The sequence below is a fragment of the Centropristis striata genome, chromosome 4, assembly GCF_030273125.1.
Source record: "Centropristis striata isolate RG_2023a ecotype Rhode Island chromosome 4, C.striata_1.0, whole genome shotgun sequence".
NCBI classification, from domain to species: Eukaryota; Metazoa; Chordata; class Actinopteri; order Perciformes; family Serranidae; genus Centropristis; species Centropristis striata.
In genome coordinates, this window is record NC_081520.1 from 29,121,446 (window position 1) to 29,147,588 (window position 26,143).

A 26,143-nucleotide genomic window follows, 5' to 3' on the forward strand; every position below is an offset into this window, starting at 1 on the left:
CCTGCTGAAGGCCAACAAGTGAACACACCAAAAACAAAAATAATATTTTATAGTTTTTTTAAATGTATTAATTTATTTATTAAATACCTATTGTTTACTTACTTATTTATTTATTATTCCCAAACCTACAATTTTATCAATTAATTAATGCCTCAATTTATTTTTAACTTTATTACAATTTTGGTACATTTCATGCTTTATTCATTTTTTTATCCAGACATTTATCGATTTTTGCAACTCCTGTGCTCCATAAAACATAAAAACCGCAGAGAAAACTCGATTGGTCATGCTTGTTCTGTTGCCTGGGTCACATAGAAATCTGTAAACTCAGTTCACCAATTTGATATTTCACCATTCAGATAAGTTTAAACTACCATGTGGCTGATTTACCCTCCAGACAAAAGAAAAGAGTGGAGCAGGCAGCCAATCAGGAACCTGCTTCAACATATTTGAAGACCAAAGACTCTATATACCTAAAAAATTCAAGTCTTATCCAAAAAATAAGCCCGTCTGGCAGGTTACTTTTATTGATTTCTCCATCAAAGGTAACGTTTACCAGAACTTGACACTTGGCAGCTGTTAATTTCAGACCCTGTCTTCACCTAACGCTCCTCTCCTCTTCATCTTCCATCTCTGGTGTGTCATTAGCTCTTCTCCCCCGAACATTTCTTTTCATCTTTCCTTGTCTCTGTAACATCGAACGCCCTTTCTTCTTCCATCAATCGTCTATGAATGTTGGAGAATAAATCTTGCATGTTCAGCATTCAGTGAGCTCCTCCTTTTGAGTTATCGACCTGGCCGCTTGGTTCTAGATATGTGTGCACATTATCAGGCGCAGCAGCAGCAGCAGCATGGATTTGAGATGTGAGAAGTTGGATAGATACTGAACTTTGTGGTGACGGGACTTTGCAATCCTCAGGCTTGTGTAACTTAGAGAGCACATACTTGTCTGTATGTGTGGTGCATGGTTTGTGGTCTTGTAGTGTGTGGGCCTGGTGCTGGTGATGGTGATGGTTGTGCATTTAGTGGTTCTTCAGTTTGGGTTGAGCCACTTCATAGCTAGCATGTTGGTTAATTACCAGTGGTGATCCTGCAGCTCGGTAGGAAACAAACAAACCTCTGCTGACTCTTTGATCGAGTTCATCTCCAGACTCTGTTTCAAAATCAGAACATCCACTGATCTGCGCTCGTCCTCCTCCCCGCAGGTCAGCAGGTGATCGACGAGCAGCGCCGCCGCCTGGCCGAGCTCAAACAGAGAGCGGCGGTGGAGGCTCAGTGTCAGTGGGAGGCGCTCCACGGCTCTCAGTCCCACCTCATGACGTCGTCCTCTTCGTCGCCCTCCTACTCCCCGATCATGTCCTACAGCCCGGCGCTGAGCCACAGCTCCGTAGGCCCTCCGCCTCTGGTTCACCACTCCATCCTGCACCACCAGCCCCCGTCAGCCGGGGAGCAGCCCTACGACACGCTGAGCCTGGAGAGCTCCGACAGCATGGACACCAGCGTGTCCACTGGGAACAACTCGGCCTGCTCACCAGATAACATGTCCAGGTACAACACAGTGGAGGCCAGAACATGTGGAACAGGGATTGACTAATATATCCATTATTTCAGTCCAGCCTTTAAATCATGAACCCACTAAATGTTATCTTTTGAATCAGGGCCTGTGATGTTTGTCGGTTTTTACATGCCACAACAATTGATTTTATAATAAAAATATTTGCTATGAGTGCCATCAATCCAAACATATCACCCTCCATATTAAACTACTGTATTAAAGGGATATATATATGTATTTTAAGTGGGATTGTATGCAATACAGGTAGGAGTTCTGATGAAGAAGCTAAGCACTGTTGTGCAGCAACTGAAAGTATTTAAGTCAGCTAAAAAAAAAAAGTTTATGCTATATTTAGAATATTTTTTACTGTTAACTACTGTTGCGACAGCACTGTTTACGTTCAAATGCCGGGAACTGAAGCCGTTATCTCTACTCTCTACAAACATCATTGACAAAAACTGTAATTTTACCTCACAGAACACTGGACTTGCTGGTCTACTCCTGTCACAATTGTTAAGTTTGTTTGTGTTGCTGCGTGGCGTTGGTGTCTGAAAAGCTTTGTTTGTTTTTTCACCAAATTCACACAATAACAAAAACAATCCAGCAGATGGAGGCAGCAGTTGACCAGCAACTGCTATGTACTGCAAGGTAAAATGACTCAGTTTTTTCAATGGAGTCTGGTGGTTTTAAGAGAGAGCATAGAGGCACCGTTTAATGATGAAAAAACACCTAAATTATTGATACACTCCACCATCCACTGTAATAATACACTGACTATGGATAAATAGCTCACACACACACAGTCAGGCTGCTCCCAACAGGTAGTGTGTTTGTCCACAGGTCGGCTCATTTGTAGACCATCTGTTAATGCGGCCCAGCTGTGTGCTGCATTACAGCAGTGTTCACCTCAGCATGTTCTCAGCTGAACCTATCACTCAAACACCGTTAATAGCTCTCAGGAGTCCATTTCCAAAAACACTTAGTAATGTTTTCTGAGGCCACTTTAATGAGACTCATCCTGTGATGAACAGTACACAGTGGAGACAGGAGGGAGGAAACACACTGACTGTTTGACAGCAGCGTATCAGGAACTCTGGGTGCTTTCTGTGAGACTTTTTTAATTAGTTGTTCCAATTCCCAACAAAACAGATACATATTTAATGTTCAATCTGCTTGATTGGCCTCATTTGCTCATGTTAAAATGTTTCATTGTTGTTGAAATGAATAATAGCTACATGTCAGTGGTTTAATAAGGCACAACATAAAATGAACTTGTTTACGAGACTGTGTGAAAATAGTGCATAAGATTATGAGCTATCAGATTTATCCTGAGAATCAGGCATTTCAGAGGCTGCATGAGACAGTGTTGTACTGATGAACACACAGAAGACAGACAGACAGACAGAGGGAAATACATTGTAATAACAGCATAGGCAAACAACAAAATAAAAGAGAAGGTGCAAAAATAAAATATAGTATATATAGAGTATATACATTATAGTGCAAAAATGATCCAGTAAGTTATGAAACATAAATAAAAGCAGATCTGTGATAATAAACAAACATATGATATCATATATGACTGCAGAGATACTGTATGTGTTAGGCTCCAAGGACCGCTGAAGTGAAGTAAAACATAAAATTAGCTTGAAACTTAAATGTTGACGGACAGACAGAAGATTTCTATATTTAATCAGATCTCCACACGCAAATCCTCATCATACAATAACATACATTTTTTAAATCATTCACCTGCTATCCACTGCTGCTACACAGACTCTAAAAGAAGGATCAGACTGACAGAGATGAACTAAAACAGACGGATCATGTGTCAACACTACAGACAGTCTTTGAAGAAAGCTGACTTTTTTCTCATGTTTTACAATTGATCAACACTGCACTAGATATTGATGAGAAGCCTCAAAAAATATTCCAATATTATGTGACCTTTCGGTTAGATTTTCTTCCAAAGTAAGAAATAAAGAAATTAAAATGTTTGAGTGTTGCTATTGCTGCTGGGATGTTTAGGAGACCTTTAGTGTTGTAAAGAGACAGTACACCCCAAGATAAAATAAAAAATATTTTTATATATTTTTTTACCTTAGCTTTAGTTAAAAAAGTATTGTTTTGGTGGATTTGCAGAGAGTTTGAGATATTAGCTGGAGAGATTTCTGCCTCTCTTGAATATAATGGGATTATACCATATGGCACTTAGTTTTTGGTGTTAAAACTTTCAAAAAATATACATTTAAAAACTCAAACAGCAATGTATCTTTCCAGAAATCATGACCTGGTCACTCAAGATTCTCCACAGACCTTTTCCTGAGCAGTTTTATGTAGGAGCTATTTTCTTTCTTGTATTGTTTTTACATAAAACGGCTCACAAGATATTCAACAGAAATTATTAATAGGACACTATCTCCAACATTTTGCAACTCACACAAACCAAAACAATCAAAATTGATAAATAGCACCACAGGTAAGAGGAAAAATGCTTTTTCAGAGGCTTGTACACACATCAGGAGTAAACACTGCAGAATTCGGCTTTCCTCAGATCTGTAGGAAAATTAATTCCGTCTACAAAATTGCCCTCCAGATATTGTGTGAACCCGACTGTGAAGTAAAAGTTTAACTGAGTTTATATGCACTTATATAGTTGTTAGATGTAGGAAAGTGTGTATTTTTTGTGGTAATGCTGTTGTTGTTGTTGTTGTTGTTGTTGTGTTTGACTTCAGTGTTGGAGGAGTGGACGCGATGAAGATTGAGGAGATGGAGAAAATGCTGAAGGAGGCGCAGCTGGAGAAAGCCAGACTTATTGAATCACGGGTAAGAAACGACTTCAAAGGAGACGGTTACAGTGTGAGGACTTGATTATTCAGAATCCATTCCTCATGACTGATGAGAGTTCCTGCAGAGTTTCTGTCAATGGCTTTAAATTGATCATGAATTTGAAGAGAGAAAAAAAGGTTCAAGCTCTCATTCATTTTTATTGGCATCCGTGTTCCAAAAGTCAAAACATCTCTCTGAGACTGAAATACAAATGATCCAATCAATTCTCCGGTCTGAAGCTTTTCTCCCACATTTCTCTTGTTATTCGCAGCTGCAGTTCTCATCTCTGAGCATCCATTCATCCAGTCGTCCTTTAGTGAATTTCCTTATACGACTTTTGCGGCTTTTTACAAGTTCTATTATTTGGTCAGGTAACTTGATTTAAACCATGAGGCCACTGTTGTGAATCTGATTGGCTTATTACCCATAATAACTTCTCTCAACAAACACTGTGTGCTTTACACATCCTCCCCCTGCCCACCGTCTTTTTGCTAGCCTTGGCAAAAGGCTTTCTAAAGTGTTTTCTAAAGTTTTTAAAAGCAAAGATTTCCAAATAATGCCTTGGTGTATCCTCAGAGCACCCATAATGCACACACATGGTCTCTCTGGAGTTTTAGCGGCGCTGTATGCAATTTGTAAAAAAGGAATGATAGAGTAAAATTTGAAAAAATGTAAAAATGTATTACTTCCTCTTAAAAAGTACTGATGCCAAAACCAGATCCATGCCATGCGCTGGTTTTGAAATTGAATGAATTGAATGTAGGACCTGTCCAATGACACAATGCGCACTAATATATACAGTAACGCTTTATAATAAGGTCCTTAATAACCATTAATTAACAAGTAATAAAGCATTGTTCCCGCTTTTGATCCGGATAGTTGCAAAAAGCATAGTTAACTTATAGTTAACTTATAATAGATGAGCAATAAAGTATATTTTAATATCAATAAGCAAACAAAATAAGATTAATAAAGGCATGGCAAAGACATAATGGGTGGGTCATGGGTGTTTGTAATGCCATTATTAACACTTATATAAGCTTATAAACACACAATAATGTTAATAAGCATCTTGTAAGGACTTACAAGGGCCTTATTATTTATTAATTAATGGTTATTAGAAGGACCTTAATATAAAGCGTTACCATATATACTAATAATCGGAAAGAGCCTTGCCCTTGCCTCTATAGGACTCGACTCACAAGGACCTGTCCTATCAAGGAAGCATCCTTGACTTTAAGAAGCACTAATAGTGTGGGGAAACAAAGTAAATATAAGTTGTATTGGACGCAGTCAAAAACAGATTGCTACCTTTTAATTTGCCAGAATGTCTCATAATGTCAGATACCAGCTGAACCAGTTTGCATCAAGTAAAACCGTTTTGTGCTCGTGCACTGGACCAGAAATCAACCCTACTCTAATTCAGATGACTAAAAAAACATTTCTTCGATTCCCCTCACCTCACATATTTCCCTTACATGTCTTCGTCACATGTTCAGTGGGAGAAACTAACATGTACAGTAAGGGAGTCAGGGCGATGGGAAAAGGCATCTGAGTCTATCAAAGTTCAGAAAAATTCTCCATTCTTTACATTAAACTATTTTTTGTTTTGTTTCTATGTATCCCTCCTGGTTGCTTTCTGCCTTCTCCCCCTTTTTTCAGGTCGCTGCATGTCCATATAAATGTGTATATGAACTTGGGTGTGCTGCTGTCTACACAGTCGACTATCACCACTCCAAATAGCCAAAAGCCTTGTGTTTAAAGAATTGATCACTGTGGTGGAGCTGCATGTTGGCCAGCAGCTTTCTGCAAAAAACAAATGTACATAAATGTATGAATGTGAAGCTGAGTTCTGGTGGAGAAAAAAAAGATCATATGTGCCCTGCAAAGCCCTTCCACAGATCAAAAAAATATTAAATGAAAGGTCTGTCTCCTGCAGGAACGAGAGAGCCTGGCTCGCCGTCAGATGCTGGAGGAGGAGAGGAGGAGGAGGGAGGAGGCGGAGAAAAGACTGCAGGATGAAACTTTCCACCGGCAGCAGCTCGTGGAGAAGGAGGTCAAGATGAGGTCCAAAAACTTCTCTCAGGTCAGTAAAATGAGACATAATTGAGTCTGCATGGTGGAAAAGTGGAAAATGACTCTGCCTACGCGTCTCTGACAGTGCAGCTGCTGCTTGGTAATATTTTGTGATGGTGTTCAATATCACTTAATTTGACCATTTTCATACCAAAGTAACCCTATTTATATATTTTTTTACGTATATAAGAGCTTTTACACTATCACAGGGTGCTAAATCTCTACAGGGACAAGAAAAAGATGCAAAAAAATACATTTTCATCTGTATTTGTGCCGTTTGATCAGAATAATCCATTCTTTCAAATGAAATACTGTGTCCAGGCCCGTCCTATGACTCGCTACCTGCCCATTCGGAAGGAGGAGTTCGACCTGCGCTCCCACGTGGAGTCGTCGGGCCACAGCGTGGAGACCTGCTACCACGTCATCCTCACAGAGAAGATGTGCAAGGGCTACCTGGTGAAGATGGGAGGCAAGATCAAGTCTTGGAAGAAACGCTGGTTCGTCTTTGACCGCCTCAAAAGGACCTTCTCCTACTATGTTGGTAAGACATGCTGAGACACCAGATCCTTTCCATATGTTTGTGTCACAGGGTCGGTACTGTGACGCTTTTATGATGGTTTGAAATGGGGACACTGTGGCTCATGGCTTGTCACAATAATACTTTATATTGTCAAAGAAATAATTGCAATGTTACTCAACTCACAATTCAATCCGATTTCCAATACGGAGTTAACAATACAATTTTCTCCCGATTTTCTTTTAACAGAATGAGCTTGCAGACAAATTATGACTTAAAAACATTTCTTTAATTATTTCTCAGACAAAAAACATGTCTGATAACACAACAAATTATGTTTTCTCTTATATTTAACAAATGAAAGAGAATCCCTTTTTATTTTGCTGAGGTAGGTTAAACTGCAAAACAACGCATATGGTTATCGCTATTAATTTTTTCATCTCAGCCAATTTAAAACATAACATTTGTATCGATTTTAACTGTCTAGTGATGCATTAATTCAAATACAGCAATATATAGCAATGAGCTATTAATTCTGAAGATATGAATATTTAGATTTTGCCATTGGAATGTGAAAAAAAATCGAAATATTATAATTTGAAAACTAAAAGCAACACAACCATAGCACAGCTGTGCTGTTTTTTGTTATCATGATGACTAAAAGATTTGTTAGATTCTTATGTAAACAAACATGCAATATCTTATGATATATGGAAATGATAGCAATAACTTTTGCTGAACTTGATATGTCAATATTGGAACATTTCGAGACGGCTATGACATGAGGGCTGTCTCTGGTCTGTTCAGTTGTGGAACATTTTTGCCCATATTTAATGCTCACAAAGGTCTAGAGACATTTTTAATTAAGACATTTTTAATTTAAGTGTTATCTGCCGTATTGACACAGTTAGAAGACAACTATGATTAAAGAGGACATTTTCAGTTTTTACTAGAACATGTTTACATGCTTTAATGTTCAAAAAACACATTGTTTTTCTCACACTCTGTCCGTCTCAACGATCTGCTTTAGTTCCTGTCTCTATAAGCTTTATGGACATTAACGGCACTGTAGCACAACTGTCTACCTACAACGACTGGCCACTTCATTAGGTACACCAGTACAATGTTATCCAACAGCTCTGCCTTTAATTCTACAATTACAAAGATTGTAGTTTTTCAGGTTTTGTTGACTGTCGGAAAGGTAATAATTCTACTTTATGTTTATTATTGAGGTCACATTGGGTGATGTTGGTGTACTGGAGTGCAATATATTGACAGGTGTTCCTAATATTCTGGCACTACCAGTTGTGTAAATTGGATGTCCAAAATATGAGAAACACCTCTTAATAAAATGTTCAAAACTACATCAAACTACAACCTCTATAATAAAGATATAATTAAATCATTAACTCTCTGACAGTGCCAATCAAACCTGAACATTATTATTATTGTAAAGACAGAATTTATTGATGCAGATGTTGTATTGGATCACATTAGATTATACAAGTGGACCTAATACAGTTGGTGTATATATAGCATAGTTGTGACATCACAACCTTACAGAAGTCCAGACAGCTCATTTAAAGACACAGTTTCTGAATACAGACCTTAACCCATTGAAGCCTGGAAAGCGGATACGTCATTTTGTAGTATTTGTATAACCTCTCAAATACTTTTTGAATTTCATTCCTATCTGCTACAGAGGCTGAAAAATCTATTATTTAGTTGAGGCGTTGACACTTCTGTTGAATTTCCAGAAAAACTTCAGATTTTAGGGGCTTATTTTAAAATCGGCCAGAGGTTTTACAGGAAGTTTTAGGCGTCAATGGGTTAAGGGAAAGAGATACTATGCATTTAAGCAGAATGTAATCCCCACTATTAAAGCCCTTTATCTTGTAAAAGTTTACTGTACAAACACAACCAGCAGCTTGTTTAGCGTGTCCCTCAGTCACATGCTCACAGCCTCTCCTGTCAGGCTGCTGCTGCCGTCACAATGATTTCTCTTCTCTGTTTGAGCTCTTCAGCATGACACTGTGTGTCTCTGGTAATTGGACTGTTTGACAGATGACTCTCTGCTCCGTTTCTACAGTAAATATGACATTTTTACATGATTTCCTCTGTGCCAGCAAAACACATTACGCCAGCCTTCAGAACCTGCTGCAGATTAAACCGGGCAACCTCTAAGGCCACAATTTTATGATACAGTCACTGAATGTTTGGATCCGAAGTTATCAGAGCAAACATCAGCAGCAGCTGTGCTGCAGCCGCTCCACTGCCGTGCCAAACTGCATTGGAGAAACACAGATTTTTATGGTGAAACTGCTTTACTCAGTGTTTTTACTGGATTTAATCATCTGGTCTGTTTGTTTTTGGGAAGGAGGAGACCTCTGCGGATAATTCGGCTCCCAATAAAATCCTCCTGAACAATGAACACTGAGGAATTTTAACAAGGAGAAAATGACTGCAGTGACAGCATTACTCTGTCTTCATTGTTATTATTATATTATTGTTATTGTTTTGATTGTCAGACCCCAGAATATTAAAGTCATGCATTGGAAATGTCCATTAATTAATTGGCTGTGCTTATTACAGTATCAAAAATGTACTGAATGTGTAGAAACATGGCTTTTACTGATATAAATAATAGTATATTATTGGATTTTTAATACATATGCCTTAAAAGTCTGTAGTTATTATCAGCAAAATATAATTAAAAATGCAAAAATCCTCATAAAGCAGAAGAATGACTGATTGACCTATTATTAGATATTACAGTACATTATTGGATTGGTAATACTGATGCTTTAGTGTGTAAATTGCATTTGTTGTGCTGTGGCTTTGCAACACTGTGTGTGTGTGTGTGTGTGTGTGAGAAGATGTGGTCTTTTGTTTTTAGCAAAAAAAACCATTCCATCAGCTTTACGGCAGCACGAGAGGTTGTAAACTGGTTAAGCAGATGCAGTGAGCTTAAACATTTAACATGTAAAGTGGCAGAAATTTCCCGCTGTGGGTGAGTGACAGGCAGAACGTGCGTCCTCCAGACCTTGAGCTGCAGTACATGTAGTATGTAGAGTGCACGGTAGTGTAATTTGATCATGTGCTGTGAGCCCTGGGACACTTGTTCACTGTCAGGCCTTTGAAGTCCTCAGAAGGTTCTGCTTAAAGCTGCTTAAAGCGTACCTTGTTGAAAGTGAGCCAGGGTGAGGAGGTGTACTGAGAGCACTTTGGCAGTAGTTAAAATGCGCACAGCGCTCGCTCTCTGAGGAGGCTGATTGAGATGCAACGCTTGCCCTTGTCTCTTGACCTTGAACAATGAGCGAACGAGAGGTGACGAGCATAAGTCACGAGCGCCGCTAATTCACGTTAATCAACACAAGCGGAGTTTTGGTTATTCAGATGCAGTCAAATGAGATGCAAATGCAGGGCTATTTGAATGCTAAAGAGGTCATTAGCGGATAATAGCTGCGTATTAAGAGGAAAGTGTTATTCCTCGAAATGAAGCGCTGCGTTTCTACCTACTACTCTTAAGTTGGCTTGTGGAGTGTTTGTGCCTGGAGGTAGAGAGGGGTGTTGAGTTCCCCACCGGTTCCTTACTGCAGTTCTGCAGTGGCTGATGAAACAAACTGCAATGATGTACCAGAGTAGCGTAAGAATGCAGTCAAGTCTGAAAATACAATGAGAGCACCATTGGTTTAAAAACAGAGGAAAAAAGTGCTGTGCTTGTCTTTTTCCATCCATCATCACAAACCATAAATTGGTCATGATCAAAGTTTGATTTCTCCTTTTTTTTTTTTTTTTTTTAATGACCGTATCGTGTGTTCCTCCCGTTGTTATTCTAGGTGACATGGAAGTGATGCATCTTGTCTTTTCCGATATACGTCAGTCTCTGACCACGTTGTTTTCCCTCCCACAGACAAACATGAGACCAAGCTGAAGGGTGTGATCTACTTCCAGGCGATAGAAGAGGTCTATTACGATCACCTCCGCAGTGCCACAAAGGTTTGTTGTGAACACAGTCTGACAGCAATCTTTTTCTCCCATCTATTTCTCACTTTGTTTATTTTCATCCTGCATTCTCTTTCATTTAAATGCTTCTGCACTCTCTCTGTGGTTTGCTTCTTTTTTCTCCCCGTTTGTGCTTTTGCTTTGGCCGGCTGCTGTCACAGAAGGGATTTTTCAACTTGAATATGACGAGTGTATGTATCACGCTTTCTGTTCTCCCATCTAACCTCACTGTAACCCTGTGTTTCCAAACCAGACTGTATGATGTGAGACAGAAACAGAGGTTCAGTGGCTGCTGATGCATGGTTAAGACAGTGCACTGGTGTGATTCTTGTGTTTTGAATTGCTAATCCTGCTTGATCCCTCCGTCCATCCCAGTGTTCCCAGTCAAGTGGTTAGAAAACAAGCAGCAGAGAAAATACCCTCATTATATTCAGTTTTTATGTGATGTAGGCTGAACAGGCAAATCCAGGGAAGAACAATAATTCCTGACTGATTTAAGGTATTTTAGTCCCATTTAAGCTCCATCAGAGACACTTGTCTGTTGAGGAAATGTTCCGTAGAGCCGTAGGTGTAGTTTTTGGCCATATTTCTGTTCTTTATGATCCACGCTGCGTGCTGCTTGACTTGAGCATTACACGTCTTGTCATTTGTTTTTTATCTCCAACATAAAGCCGAGCTGCTGCTGCTGCTGCTGCCTCCTCATCTTCAGTGTGTGTGCTTGTGTTTGACGGCCTGTCGCAACGCTCCGCACTCTGACTTACTGTGTGGCTCTGATCAACTCTGGAACTTTGATTTTACTTGTCACTTCCAATGTCACATTACAGAGCAAAAAACTTTAAAGTCTGATGCACTTAGCAGACAGAAAGATGATGGTTTAGAAAAGGAAAAGTGATGCAGATGAGTGGAACATGTGTGGCAGAATGAAATATTCAATTGTACAATAATCTGCTTGACTGCACTTACAAAAACACCAGCAAACAGCCGTAAAAGTTTATTAATATGTACTTTTCGTTATGGACTGCTGTCATTGGCTAATTTAATGGAATCTGTGCACATCAGGGGCAGACTGATGTGTTTTGACAGTAGTGTTTTTGGATAAGTGTATCAGATAGACAGTATTTTTATTTTATTTTATGGAAGACCATTTCCACCAGTGAAAATGATCCTATAAGTTATTCATTATATTGAGAAACTCTCAAAATAATAACTGGATAGAAAAAACTAGTGAGACTGCAGACTGTAGTGCATCAAAACAATGATAATGACTGTATTTTAGTATTTTTGAGGAATTTTGTCAGTTCTTGATACTAATTCATTTTTTTCAAGATATGTAATTATTTTGAGAAAGTCTCATCATTTTTTCTTTTGCTCGCTTTTAGTTTTGACACTTTTTAATCACTTATGTTTGTCAAAGATCAACAAGTAGAGTATATATCTTATTTTTGTAGAAATGTTTTGATGAACTCTGTTTCACTTGAATGTAATACCAATACATTCGAAGCACAAACTCCTGCAGAACTGCTTCTATAACGGCATTTAATTCACTGGGCATGAAAACTGATCCTGCAGTTGTTAGACATTAATGCAGAACTATGTAAAAATATTTCATTAGACCCACTGTCGGCAAAAATACGAAAAAATAACCACCATAATAGAGCCGCAAACCTTATTTTGAGCCTTAGAATGAACATAAAACAGCCTACTAAGTCTAAATTAGCCTACCAACCTTACTAATTGGTCACAATGAGCATTTATAAACATGGTTTTGTCGGAATGCAGCCAGGACCATAGTGCAAATCAGAAGCTGGAAACTGAAGAAATATCTGAGGAGATTTGGAATCGGTTACTAGTCTAGCGAGGGAAATTCAAAACTAGCTTAAGGTTGGCAAAATTTAGAGGCAACTGGGCCGGGCCGTAGACTTTCATAAGCTATGAAGCACATTGTAGTTGACTAAAATGTTTTAAAAAACACTTTTACTGCCGTATATCTACACATTTTTTTCAATTGAAGAATACAAATTGCTTTGGGCCTACACCAATGCCAAATTACATTTAAAGTGTAAAGAAATAAACATTTTGTTTTGTATGTTTTTTTTTTTGTCACAGCCACATGGAGCCACTGCCTGAAGAGCCACACGTGGCTCCGGAGCTGCATGTTCTTTTTTATGTTTTCTTGTATATGAAAGAGATTTTCAAAGCCAAAATAATATATCTTTTATTAAGAATACTATACGGAGGTTTGTGGTATTTCCACAAAGTTGCACTTAAAGGCCCTGACCCTGCCACTAGGAAGGTCTGATTCTAGTTTTCTGTCGTCTTGCAGAGCCCGAACCCCTCCCTGACCTTCTGTGTAAAGACCCACGACCGTCTCTACTACATGGTGGCGCCCGCAGCCGAGGCCATGAGGATCTGGATGGATGTGATCGTCACAGGAGCCGAGGGATACACACAGTTCATGAACTGAGAGACACAGAGATAGACAGAGAGAGAGAGCAGGTGACGAGCAGATAGTTTCGGCAGGGACTCTCCCATCAAAGACTCTACAGGCCCTTCCTGTTTCCAGTCCATAGCGGACACAGCGCCTTGTTTGTTACATTTCGTTTTTAATCTCACACTTTGATTTTGTTTTGTAGATGTTTTCACCTCCACATTTTCTACGTGATTCAGTTTGGATTGAAAAAGGGAGCCCATGGAGGACACACACACACACACACATAAACAGACACACACATCTGTATATAAACCAAAACGTATACCTGTCAAAGACTTTTAAAAAGCCTTTCTATATTGCCAAATGGAGATCTTGTAGTTACTGTTTGTTGGATCTTTTGTATTATTTCTTTCTTTCCTTTCTTTTTTTTTTTTTTTTACGTATAGAGAAAATTGCCAAATGACATAATGCCAATGTTTTGTTTGAGTGTTCCATCACTATGACTATGCTCAGTTTAGAAAGAAACCGGTGAAAAGAACCTTCAATCAAAAGGTTAATCAGTTCAGAAATCGATCTGAAAGAGTCTTGTTCAAAATGGGGACTGAGATGATCTGAGTCCAATCTGTACAGGTCTGTACCAGTAAAACACAAGTCACTTCATGTCAGTGCTGACGGTGTCTTTGGCTACATACTAGTAACATTACTTCACATAGGCTTACCAAAGTAATTAGACATATTCTGTTAAGACTTTGACCCACTCACAGCTCAGGAGGAGTTCACTCTGCAGTTCTCACTATGGTTCGACCAATACAGGGTTTGAAAAGCCGGTACTCTAATTACTATTTGAAAAGCTGGTACTCTAATTACTACTGAAGCTGCTGATTGACATTATTTTTTGCAGTATTTATACAGTAAAATATTACAAAAACTTTACACTAAACCCAGAATAATGATTCAGGATTGAAAGATTTTAAAGAATCACACTTTTTTGACAAAAATCAACACATCTATAGGATGACTTTTCTTTCTTAAATTTTTGGACATCCTATAATATGGTGTTTTCTGTATTTTTTTGGCCCTATGCTCTAATATATATTAATTGACTACAATTGGGCCATTTTTAGCATTCTTAAGCATTTTGAAATTTGACCATTTTGGACAAAAATCGACATACTATGGTGTGACTTTTTTCTTCAAATATTTGGAAATATTCTGCCATAATATTAATCAACAGACTATAATAGGGCAATTTTAAGCATTTTTAGCTGTTTTAAATTTTGATGAGTTTTGACAAATCGACATACTATGTTGTGGTGGGGGTTTTTTTGTTTCAAATTTTGGACATCCTATAATATGGTGTTTTCTTTCAATTTTGATTTTTTTATGACTATAATAGGGCCAGTTTTTGCAATTTCAATCTTGAATCTTTCATTCAACAAAAAAGGTCACTCCATCATAAGTTGGAGGACTCTCAACATATGATGACCAACACCCAAAAAGCCCTGTATACTGGCCTCCATAGCTGCCACATTCTCAGTGTACTTGTGAATATATTAAACATATCTCACGGTGTTTGTATGATGCCGCCATGTTGCTGACTGAAGGTGCAAACTGCGTATCCATGTGTGCAGACGACAGACATCTATTTGCCAAGTAGCCTTTAGCTAACTTGATGATGCGACTACACAGCTGGGAAGCAGCCATCATCACTGCCAGCCTGCAGCAGCACCACAGAGACCACACCCACACAGGATCAACAATACGGAATAATGCAATTCTGAACTGTGCCTTGACTATGTGTTGTTATTGATGCAGTGTCTGTGAGTCCCGCACAGCCTCACTGGAAGGCTACAATCGTATGAATGCATTTTACTTAGTTTCTGAGCTGTAATGCAGTATGTGGACAGGTTTGCACAGTGGGGATCCGCAAGTTCACGTTGATTATTTTAACTCTGAATACACAAAACATCAAGCATATTGGTTTTTAAAGGAGTACACCACCAATTTTGCAGCTGAGACATCACAGAGAGTATCACCCTGTGAGAGTTATAGAAGTTTTGTGTTAAAATTACCCCGATGATGTCATTGTTCAGCTTGGAGCTGGCTACAGAAAGCCCTTGTTGCAAACTTAAACTTCCAACACTAAATGATGGAGAGTTCCTTTATATCTTAACCAATCAGAAAGTACCAGAAGTACTGAAAATTACAGAGTTTGAACTTAAACTAAAGTAATGTCACCAATATTGTGTGCAAACTCAGTTTTCCAGCTTTTAATTTGCAAAAGATGAGACATTTTCACAAGTATGGTGATATGAGACCACATACTCTGTTAATTTGGTTTAAATATATATATATTTCTTTGTTTTAAATATTTGATTGTAGTTTGTATGAAAGCCCTGAGGGACAAATAAGAAAAAAAAATCTGGTGATCTATTTTCTCAAAGTGTGATTTTTATGGTTTTATCTCCTGTGTTTATGAGCTTTTGGGGCTTCCATACATTTGCCTTGTTACAAAACTTTTATTTTAACACCACATCGCTGAATTCCAACATCAGTGATAGTCACACAAACTTTGGATCCCCACTGTGAGAAGATGCCTGCGCACATGAGGGTGGATAAAAAAGAAAAAAATCTTTACTTCAGCTTTAACAGACTGTAACGGACCTGGCTCGCCTGCCCGGCTTCTTTGTCGTCAAGTGTTGATCATCACATTGTGAGTCTGTTGATCGGCCGTGAACATGATGGTTTGTAGTTCACAGATACTATTGTCTGTTTTGTAGATGCAGAGGACAAACTACGCTGTGATTTTCCGAGCATGTGGAACTGTTGTTTAGTTTCATGTGTTGGTACAGTAATGATAATTTATGGTTGTGGTGCCTGAGATATAGTGACAGGTTTACTTCTAAAAAAGAAGAAGACTAGTGAAAAGACCTTAATATATTCTGTCCCCCTTGCCTTTACTTTCCCTGCACAGTTAATGTGCAAACCAATCTATTCAACACTGGCAAGGCTGTTAAATCATGTCTGTTGATAGTAGGTGGTATATACATTACTGTTATTATCTATGTTGAAAAGAAAGGAAACTAAATATACTGTAAAGAGGATGCCTGAATGAAAAAAATAATCTTACTATGAAATGAAATGGTATTGTATGAAAAGAAGTACAATTTTTACTTATTTTTGTCATTTTAGAAATTTTATTGTCAGTCAGTTACATTTCAAATTGTATGGTAGTGATGTATCAATCTACCTTTTTTTTTTACTGGTACAGCAGAACACACACACACACAAACACAAAATAACTCACCTAGCACTCATGAGACTGTACTTTTTTTCTAGAAAGTAGATCCTGCTTCCACACACAAACACACACACACACACAAACACACGCTCACTCACAGTCACAATCAATACTCGGACCATACTGTGTTATTGGTACCCTGTATGTTTCATGCGTTACTTTCACGTATGAATAATATGGATTTTGTCAAATCTATTAAAAACAGAACTGTTACAAAATCTGGTCTGTTTGTCTTGAAAGCGGGTTATAATGTGAAAGTTCCAGTGTCGAGGAGAGACAGCAGACCAAATGGATTCTCATGCTGACTGACTATTGTTTCATTACTAACAGGATAGAGAGGAGCCTACCATGGACAAACAAAAAGAATTAAAAGTAAAAACCTGTTCCTAAATAGTAAAATTCACTTGCAATGAAACACTGCTAAAAAAGTTTAAAAAGGAATAACAGCAAATAAATGGCCTAAGAAAAAAAATAAACATCTAGAAAATTCTTTCTGACAGTGATTCTTCCAACTGAAAAAAGTCCCAGCAGGGCTTTCCATGTGGAATTTACAGCTCGTTGATGACATCACCTGGAAGGGAAACACGTTCTGTTATTTACCTGCAAACTACAAAAATACATTTCAATTCACTATTTGCAGCAGTGATGTCCAAATAAATCTTTATGAGTCACTTTCTTTATTTTCTGAGCCCACTAGATGGCGCCCTTCGCCCACTTGTCAAAGGCGTAAAGGCAATATGAATTTCCATCTCTGAAGCATTTTTTTGCATCCATCAAATGGGGTCAACTAAAACAACTAATGGTTCATGAAGCTTAATTTGGACGTCACTATTTTTCAGACTTACTGTCACCATTTGACCAGTTTTAAGAGAAGTAACATTTACAAGGATTTTATGTTTACATTTGATATGAAGCTTTAAATATTTAGTAAAATTTTATGTTATGTATGTGGACTACCCTTTTGAACAGCTGACTCCTGAGAGTGTCTTTTATTACACCTGACTGCCGAATAAGACATTTTTAGGCGACCCAAATGTTACAATTAATTTTCGTTTTGTCTGAAAACACACTGGAAAAGGGACACATACTCTAAATGAGACCATCATTTATTAAATGAACATCATGCGGTATGGAAGAAACCTTGATATTAGCGATTGAGACCGACTGATTATATAAAAGTCTATGAGAAAATGACTCTAATTCAGACTTCTCTTCGCAACAAGTTGCTGGCCGTTACAAAGAATGCAGGTTTATGGCACGTTTATGACATGACAGCTGTGTTCATTAATGCTGCTTCGGCCATTATTACTAGCTTAGACATAATACTGTTATTTTAACCTGTATCTGTGCACAACAGAAATTTTAGCCCCTTTCATAGTGCCGTTTCATGCTGGGAAATTTACGGCTCTGTAACGTCTCGCTTGCACTATTAACGCGCACGTGCCGCCCACTCAGTACGACGGTTATCGAATCAGCAGCATGCACAACAACTGCAGCTGCCATCGCCAACTGCACATCGTCCGCCGCTTATTGTAAACAAACCGGCATGCTAACTGTACACAAAGTGTCCGCCGCTGATCGTGAACAAACCGACATCGCTTACTGTGCACAGAGTGTCCGCCGCTTGTTGTAAAAACAGAGGTCGCTAACTGAACAAATACTGCTGCAGCACATACACACTGTACTGCCACCAAGCTAACTGTGTAGCCTATTAGCACTGTGCTACTGTGCACTGCTGCTGTCACTATCGTCTCCTCCCACAATCCGCCTACTTCGTCCCGCGACGCCAGACTGCACTATGAAAGGGCATGAATGTCACAATGAACGCCCTAAGGTGAAAAGCCGGCACAGATCTTTCCTGCAATATAGCGGGAAATTTGCAGGACCGCATTATGAAAGGGGCTAATAACTCATAAACAGAGAGAAAAAAATGTGACTTACTCTCCGCACAGGGGGAGGTGTAGTCAGTGGCCGCCTCATCACCTGAAAAAAAACACCAAGAACACATGAGCTATACAGCAGTGACAGTGAGTAAATACTTTGACACTCAAGTAATTTACATTCCCACTAACTTGATGGGAAAAAAAGACTCTGTTATCACTGTATTAAGGAAAGCTTTTCAAAACAATGAGTATCAGTATCGCAAAAATTCTAGAATTCCCAAAAGGCTGGGATGCTGTGTAAAACACAAATAAAAATTGTATCATCAGAAGTAGTGTATATATTTACAAAACAACAAAGCTTCCCAGTTTGAACATTAAATATCCCAGCTCTTGAAATTATTTTTGACCTTATTTTTTTTAAATACAAAGTCATTAAATCTAATAATTATAATCTTATATAGCAAAAATAATAAGAAACTCTCAAACTGTATGACTATATTACAAAATACTCAATTAGAATCTCAAAATAATGAAGAACTTATGTCAAAATACTGACGTAAAATAAAGAAAAGTTGTAAAAACAATACTCTAAATATAATAAATGTATTGCAAAATAATTAATTGAAATCTCAAAAATTAGAAACTTTCTTATATATAATAAATTAATAACTTATCTCAGAATCTCGGTATCTCAAATAATGCTAAACTCTCTTGAGAAGGTTTGTTACTGTTTTAAGACACTAACTCATTATTAATATTATTTCAACAAAAGTAAGTCATTATTTGGAAAGTTTCTTATTATAATTACTTAAAGGATCTTTTTTTCCTATCACAAACCCCATCTTATTGTTTTTGTTTTACTTCCGCAGAAAACTTGCAAATCACATGCATAAAAAGAAAAACAGACAAACACTGAAGCTCTTACTTGTCTGGTAGTAATCATAGACTTTAACCACGGCTGGCTTCAGGTTCCTGACTGGCAAGTCCTCCTCTAGAGTCACAGAGTACATTCTCGTCTCATCCTTCTTCAACTGCAGCCACACACACAAAAACATACATGCATTACATTACATTACATTACATTACATTACATGTCATTTAGCAGACGCTTTTGTCCAAAGCGACTTACAATAAGTGCATTCAACCTGGTGGTACTAGACATAGACCATAGGAATCAAGTAAGTACATAACTTTAAGAGCTAACTGTCATCGCTAAAGGAGTGCTATATGTTAAAGAAGAAAAGAAGAGAAAAGAATAAGAGCTTTTTTTTTTTTTTTAATATATATGTTAGGTGACCATGACTTAACCGAGGTATTGTTGGAAGAGATAGGTCTTCATGTGGATAATTAAATTTTTTCCAACTTCACCATTAACTCACTTATCAAAAGCGTAGCACAACTTACACACTGGTAATGTTTATGACAATAAGGTATGAATGAATCTGCTGATAGAGCATTATTTCATCATTAGTACTTCCTACCCCGTCTAAGTAGATGTTGATGTATCCTTCCTCCACGTCCACGCGCTTCACTGAGCGGTCGTTCTTCAGCTGCCAAAGGACCGCACACAGATTGCCATTAGTACAACGTTAAACATACACCACCTGGTCACTTTATTAGGTACACTTGGATCTATAAATTCTGTCTTTACAATAATATTAATGTTCAGTTTTGATTGGCACTGTCAGAGAGTTATTAATTTATTTTATTTATGCAGTTCTGTAAGAAAGAATGGTCCAAAGTTCCTCCTGAACGTTGTGCAGGTCTGTTACCACAAACGCTTGGTTGATGTCACTAACACTATGAATGATTGATGGATTTGATGCATATGACATGAAATATCATAATTGTTTGTGTGGTATTAGGTTAAAACCATTGGCCCTCATTTATCAAAGGAGCGTAGAAACGAGCGCAGATTTGAGCGTATATTTCGTCTTGCGACAGGGTTCACGACGTGGGATTTATCAAACGATCATATCTCACCAATTACAGTGTAAAAATGATCGGCTGTTGATAAATGGGGCGGCTCGAAACAAGCGTCATTTAAATGTCACGCCCCAATATATACCCGATTCAGATGGCTCGCCTCCAGAGTTTACGACACCGAAGGCCAAAAAGAGGATTCCCCCCCCTCTAAAGTCAGCTTTATTAGCAAAGTACACCGTTACAAATAACAATAGTAGCGATATAGACATATTACAGAAAATCGCAGCAACGGAGGTTTATGAAATAAAAGTATACTTATAAACTCAAACAAATTCAGTGAATATTTTACATTTGGAGCACAGACTTAAAAGTTTTCACAGCTTTTTGGTTGAAGGAGGTAAACAATGTTTTAAAGAAAGTTTTAATTCCAAAAGAAGAGGAGTTTCTCAGAAGCAGAAAGTGAAACGCTGACGTCCAACAGCTGCAACAAAACAAACTGGTTTTGTTTGGCAGCATAAAAAGTGAAAAGAAGGAAATCAGTGGTGCTGTCAGCAAAGTAGCAGTGGAGCATCCAACTCCTGGTGAGGTTGGAATATTTCATTTATACATTGTGATATATAAAGCCTAACAGAATATATAACATGCAAATATTATTATTATTATTATGATGGAGGGATATTATTCACTTCTTTATGTTTAGTCAGAATTCTGTCCCAGTCAGAGGAGCGTGTGGCAGCGCTGATTGGAAATGTTTCTATCCGGTCAGAACTGCTGGAGAAGAGACGCTGACGCTCCAGTGTCCAGCCCGATAACGGTAAACATTTAATAGCAGAAGACAACAACATTTAATAGCCTCGGCTAGTATTCTGGTTAAAGAATTTCAGTTGCACGGTGTATTTATTTTTAATCAGCTTTTAGTGATAAATGATGTAGTCTAAACATGATTTGTTTTGTCACCATTACAAAACAAAACACCAGAGGTTTATCAGCTCCAGGCATTGATACAATAGTCTTAGATCAATTCTCCGACTCAGCTCGTGTACGCAAATTTGAGTCAGCGTGAAGTCCACACGTCTGAGAGCAGACGTGAGATCTGATCGTACCCTCCGCTCACGTCCAAATTAATAGATGCCGAGCCTTGCATAGAAATGATCGTGCGCCCCCTCTCCAGTACACCATTACCACCCACTGTGAGCTCAATAATAAACAAAGTAGAATTATTACCTTTGTGACAGTAAACAAAACCTGAAACACTACAATCTTTGTAACTGTAGCATTAATGGTAGAGCTGTTGGATAACATTGTACTGGTGTACCTAATGAAGTGGCCGGTTTATTTTGGTTTAAATGCGTGCAGCTTGTTGAAGAACTGACCGGTATCAGAGAGCTCTTATCCAGAATGTATCCAGACAGCAGTTTGATGTTGATGATGACCATGTTGGTTTCCTCTCTCCTGCCCTGGTACCTACACACACACACACACACACACACACACACACACACACACAATTATATTGTCTTTCTTATTGCCACGATAAAATGTTCTAAAGATGTTTGATGTGTCTGTTTTGAATACTTTTCATTCTGCCACTAAAAAAAATGTTTACCATGCCATGTTGGTAAATTTTTTTCAGCACAACCTCACCTATATGACCGGATAATTTTTTTTAAATTTGACTTACTGGATCAACATTTTGAACCCAAAAGAACTTTCAAAACCCAATCATACGGTGGCCCTGAGAGCTCACAGCGCTGCTTGAGAAAACACGTGCAAATACACAAAACACAAGCAACTTGAGAAAACATCTTCATCAATTTGACAACACAAGCGCAGCATTTAGACAATCACGTTATTTCATGATAATGATATTTTCATGTCATAACGTGATATATAGCGTTAGCCAGCTAGCCTGTATCAATCACATTGCAGTTAAACAAATCAATTAATGATACACGTTTTAGTTGGTCTCTCTCAATGGCACAGAGTTGGTCTTGGTCTTGCTAGCCTGCTAATGCTAGTATGCCATCGATCGCTGGCTAACGTTAACACGCTATGATCGGCCGCTAACGTTGGCATGCTATCGATCGGCCACTAACGTTAGCACGCTATGATCGTTATAACATTGAAATTATCATCATCTTGAAATAACATGATAATATATATATATATATATATATATATATATGTCCAGATGTGGATGTGTGCATCACATCATCTGGAAACACTTCTGTTGTGTTCTGGTCTTTGCAGCGATTTCTAAATGCTGCGCTTGTGTTCCTCAATTTGCTTGTATTTTGTTTATTTGCATGTGTTTTCTCAAGCAGCGCTGTGAGCTCTCAGGGCCACCGTACAATCATGCTCAATGAAGAGTTTTAAATGTTGGTTACAAATACAACATATAAGAGGTAAAATGAGGATAACACCTAGTTCTATATTGTTATACTAAATATATTTGACCTTATCTCCGGTTTCACTTGGCCTATTGTAGACTTAGGGTTAACAAGTATCTGAAAACTTTTTAATGAGTTGTAGTTGTTGCAGCCGTGACAGTAAGAAAGGTCTGTGTGCTGGCTGGTTTATGTGGTATAAGGTCATCTCAAAGGTCAAAGTCATTATTTAAACCCCACAGAGTTCTGGATCTGTTTTTACTCAAAATTATGTTTGCCGATGTAATATTTCAAGTCAACAATGTCACATGATCAGTTCTACAAAAATGTGTAAGAAATCATCAATTAGACAGACAGACAGACAGACAGACAGACAGTACCTGACAGGCATGAGGAGGATGAGCTGAGGCCGGCTGCTGTTGCATTTGGCCATGACGTTAGTGGAGATGTTGAAGGCAGAGAAGTCAGGCGGAGGGGGGATGTTAAAATGCATGGAGATCTGTGGAGAGACAGATCATCACAAACATCGGTTTACAGTCATAATTAATATAACCATAGGCCTACTTATGTTTGGTTATTGTTAACATCATTGACTTTTTTATAATAAAGCTGTAAATAAAAATCTTTATTTTAAGTTGTAAAAAAAAGTTAGAAATTAATGAAAACTTCTCATTATGAGAAATGTTCTGAACATAATAAAGTATCTCAAATGTCTTTCTATCTCAAAAATAATGAGAAAACTTTCTCAAAAATGTTGTGATAGTTTTTCGTCTTTTTTTATACAAAGTAATTACTTTGATATAATGTGTCATTATTATGAGAAACTGAGTAATTCTTTTTGAGAAAGTCTCATTTTGAGAAAGTTTCTCATTTGCAATACTAAGTCATTCTTTTGGAAAATGTTTACATAAACTTTTTCAGTACAAAGTCCTTATTATGAGAAACTGAGTAATTCTTTTTGAGAAAGTTTCTCATTTTGAGGTAGTTTCTCATTATTTTGGAGAAAACTTCTATATTTTTTTTATACAAAGTGATTACTTTGAGATTCCAAGGCATTATTTTGAGGAAATTTCTCATTTTGAGAAAATGAATTATTTTCTGATACTAATCATTACTTCGATGATACCAAGTCATTAGTCTGAGAGTCTCATTTTGAGTAAACTCATTTTTTTTCTATATTAGGTCATTATTTTGTTAATGATTCTCATTGTATAGACTTACAGGATATGTTTTTCCTGTCTCATTTGTGGAGATAGGCTTCCATATGTCAGCTTCCATAAGGTCATTTCATTTTCACATTTACAGTCATACTGTAGCAGTGGAGTCATTTCTCTTCGACTTCAAGTTCTCTCCCGAATCTCTTTTGTCCCTCTATTAGTTCAAACTCTGCGGTGGATCGTACCTGTGTCAGCACGCAGCTCTGTCCCTGAGCTCGGACCACGTACTCTCCAGGGACCTCGTTCAGCTTCTCCTCCTGGTACAGCAGCCTGTTGTTCTGATCCACCGTGAACTCTTTGTTCAGGCCTCCTAACGAGGTCACCGTCACTGTAGTGCTGCCCTCCGCGCTGTAGGTGGCAGCGCCGTACTTAGCCAGAGCCTGCAGGGCCACCACAGTGTCCTGCGGAGCGGAGCGTGTCACATATTAAAAACAGTAAGAGGCAACCTATGAACCCCCTGTGTGTGTGTGTGTGTGTGTGTGTGTGTGTGTGTGTGTGTGCGATCTGTCCCACCTGTGTTGACGAGAAGCCCCCGTATGCGTTCTGCTGCTGGGTGAGCCAGCGCACGATGCTGGAGGAGTAATCCAAACCGAAGTCCGGCATGATGGGACCGGAGAGCAGAGCCAGCAGCACGTAGGAGGTCATCTCCACCTCCAGAGAGTCCAGGCCTTTCTGAGAAGCTCCTGCTCTGACCCAGTGACGGTTGCCCCCTACCAGTCAGAACAGAGTTTTCCATTAGAAGGTGAGCAAAGTCCTGCACGTCAGTTTAATTAACCTCCTGAGACCCAAGCTTTTGTTTGGTTTGTATTGTTAGTTTCTCCTAGATATTTTGGATTTGTAGGACATGATAAGTACAAAAACTAAGCATTGTCTTTGAACAGGAAGTAGTTTTTGAAAAAAATAATGGGTTAATTTTACTGTATAACACAATTAATTCATCAGTGTATAAAACTTTTTATTTCCTTACATTTACACCCTCTTTGGAAGAACGATAGTAAAAGTCTCATTCTCAAATGAGTACTTCCTGATTAGCAGTGTCATAGCTTGTTGCTATTGCTAAAAATAGTCAAACTTGCACAGAATATCAAACAACAAACATTATTAAGCACAAATAAACAAGTTTTAACCATAAAATTTGATCAGCTTTTGTACCTGGTCCACTTTTGTCTGGGGATAAGCTGTTGATTGACTTTACCAAGATGTTGCCATCTGATTTTTACACTAATTAATGTATTGTGATTTTTCTAGAGTGTGTACTACTGAGGACAACATGTTATAGTTAAGCAGAATTAAGTATCAGGTCCAAAAAAAAACAAAAATGAAATGTCCACATATGAGGACGCAGGATCACAGGAGGTTATTGAGCAGGAAGATCTGCAGCCCAGAGATTATAAAACTGTATTATTATATGGATATTACAGAGTTCTATCTGTTCTACCTTTACCTACTACCAACAACCAAACTACAGCTGTTACAACCTTTTCTTTAAGACAACCTTTTTGAAAATAAATAAAACTGAAATATATATTTATTTATTTATTTTTTGACACTATATGCAATAAAGTTTCAAAATAATATTTAAAAACAAAATTCTAAAGTACATTCGGAAGCACAGGTAAAACAATATAAATATTTTTTTCTACAATAAACAAAAATAACAGACGACCGCATTAACAACGTAAAAATGAAGCACCCCCTCTAAGGTTCTGACTTGAAACTCCATGCCAGTTTTGTTTGATGATGATAGTCCAAGTAAAACTGGAGATAAGGTCAAATATATTTAGTATAAAATATAGAACTAGATGTTCTCCTCATTTAACCTCTTATGTTATATTTGTTGCCAACATTTAAAATTCTTCATTGAGCATGATTGTGTTTTCAAAGTTAAAAAAAACATAATTTTGAAAATCAGATTTTATATATTTTTTTGTTTATTTTGGGTTAAAAAAAATATTTCATAAGTCATATAGGTGAGGTTGTGCTGAAAAAATATACCAGGATGGCATAGTAAACATT

At 38.0% G+C, this 26,143-nt stretch overlaps 2 protein-coding genes across 3 annotated transcripts in view; one reads left to right on the top strand and one right to left on the bottom strand.

Annotated features, from left to right (window-relative positions):
* phldb1b (pleckstrin homology-like domain, family B, member 1b) overlaps positions 1-16,799 on the top strand; it is a 117,257-nt gene extending 100,458 nt beyond the window's left edge. Inside the window, exons 18-24 of the mRNA XM_059331424.1 lie at positions 1,206-1,548; positions 4,291-4,381; positions 6,324-6,470; positions 6,782-7,001; positions 10,891-10,976; positions 11,144-11,173; positions 13,306-16,799. Of these exons, the coding sequence (XP_059187407.1) occupies positions 1,206-1,548; positions 4,291-4,381; positions 6,324-6,470; positions 6,782-7,001; positions 10,891-10,976; positions 11,144-11,173; positions 13,306-13,446 (1,058 nt within the window). The 3' untranslated portion in view covers positions 13,447-16,799. The remainder of the gene's footprint in view (positions 1-1,205; positions 1,549-4,290; positions 4,382-6,323; positions 6,471-6,781; positions 7,002-10,890; positions 10,977-11,143; positions 11,174-13,305) is intronic.
* LOC131970134 (alpha-2-macroglobulin) overlaps positions 16,588-26,143 on the bottom strand; it is a 47,302-nt gene continuing 37,746 nt past the window's right edge. For both annotated transcript variants that reach the window (XM_059331426.1, XM_059331425.1), the window contains exons 29-36: positions 24,641-24,837; positions 24,313-24,528; positions 23,291-23,409; positions 21,897-21,987; positions 20,079-20,147; positions 19,523-19,628; positions 18,656-18,697; positions 16,588-17,285 (exon numbers count right to left, since the gene is read on the bottom strand). In XM_059331426.1, coding sequence (XP_059187409.1) covers positions 17,263-17,285; positions 18,656-18,697; positions 19,523-19,628; positions 20,079-20,147; positions 21,897-21,987; positions 23,291-23,409; positions 24,313-24,528; positions 24,641-24,837 — 863 coding nt within the window. In that variant the 3' untranslated portion in view covers positions 16,588-17,262. The remainder of the gene's footprint in view (positions 17,286-18,655; positions 18,698-19,522; positions 19,629-20,078; positions 20,148-21,896; positions 21,988-23,290; positions 23,410-24,312; positions 24,529-24,640; positions 24,838-26,143) is intronic.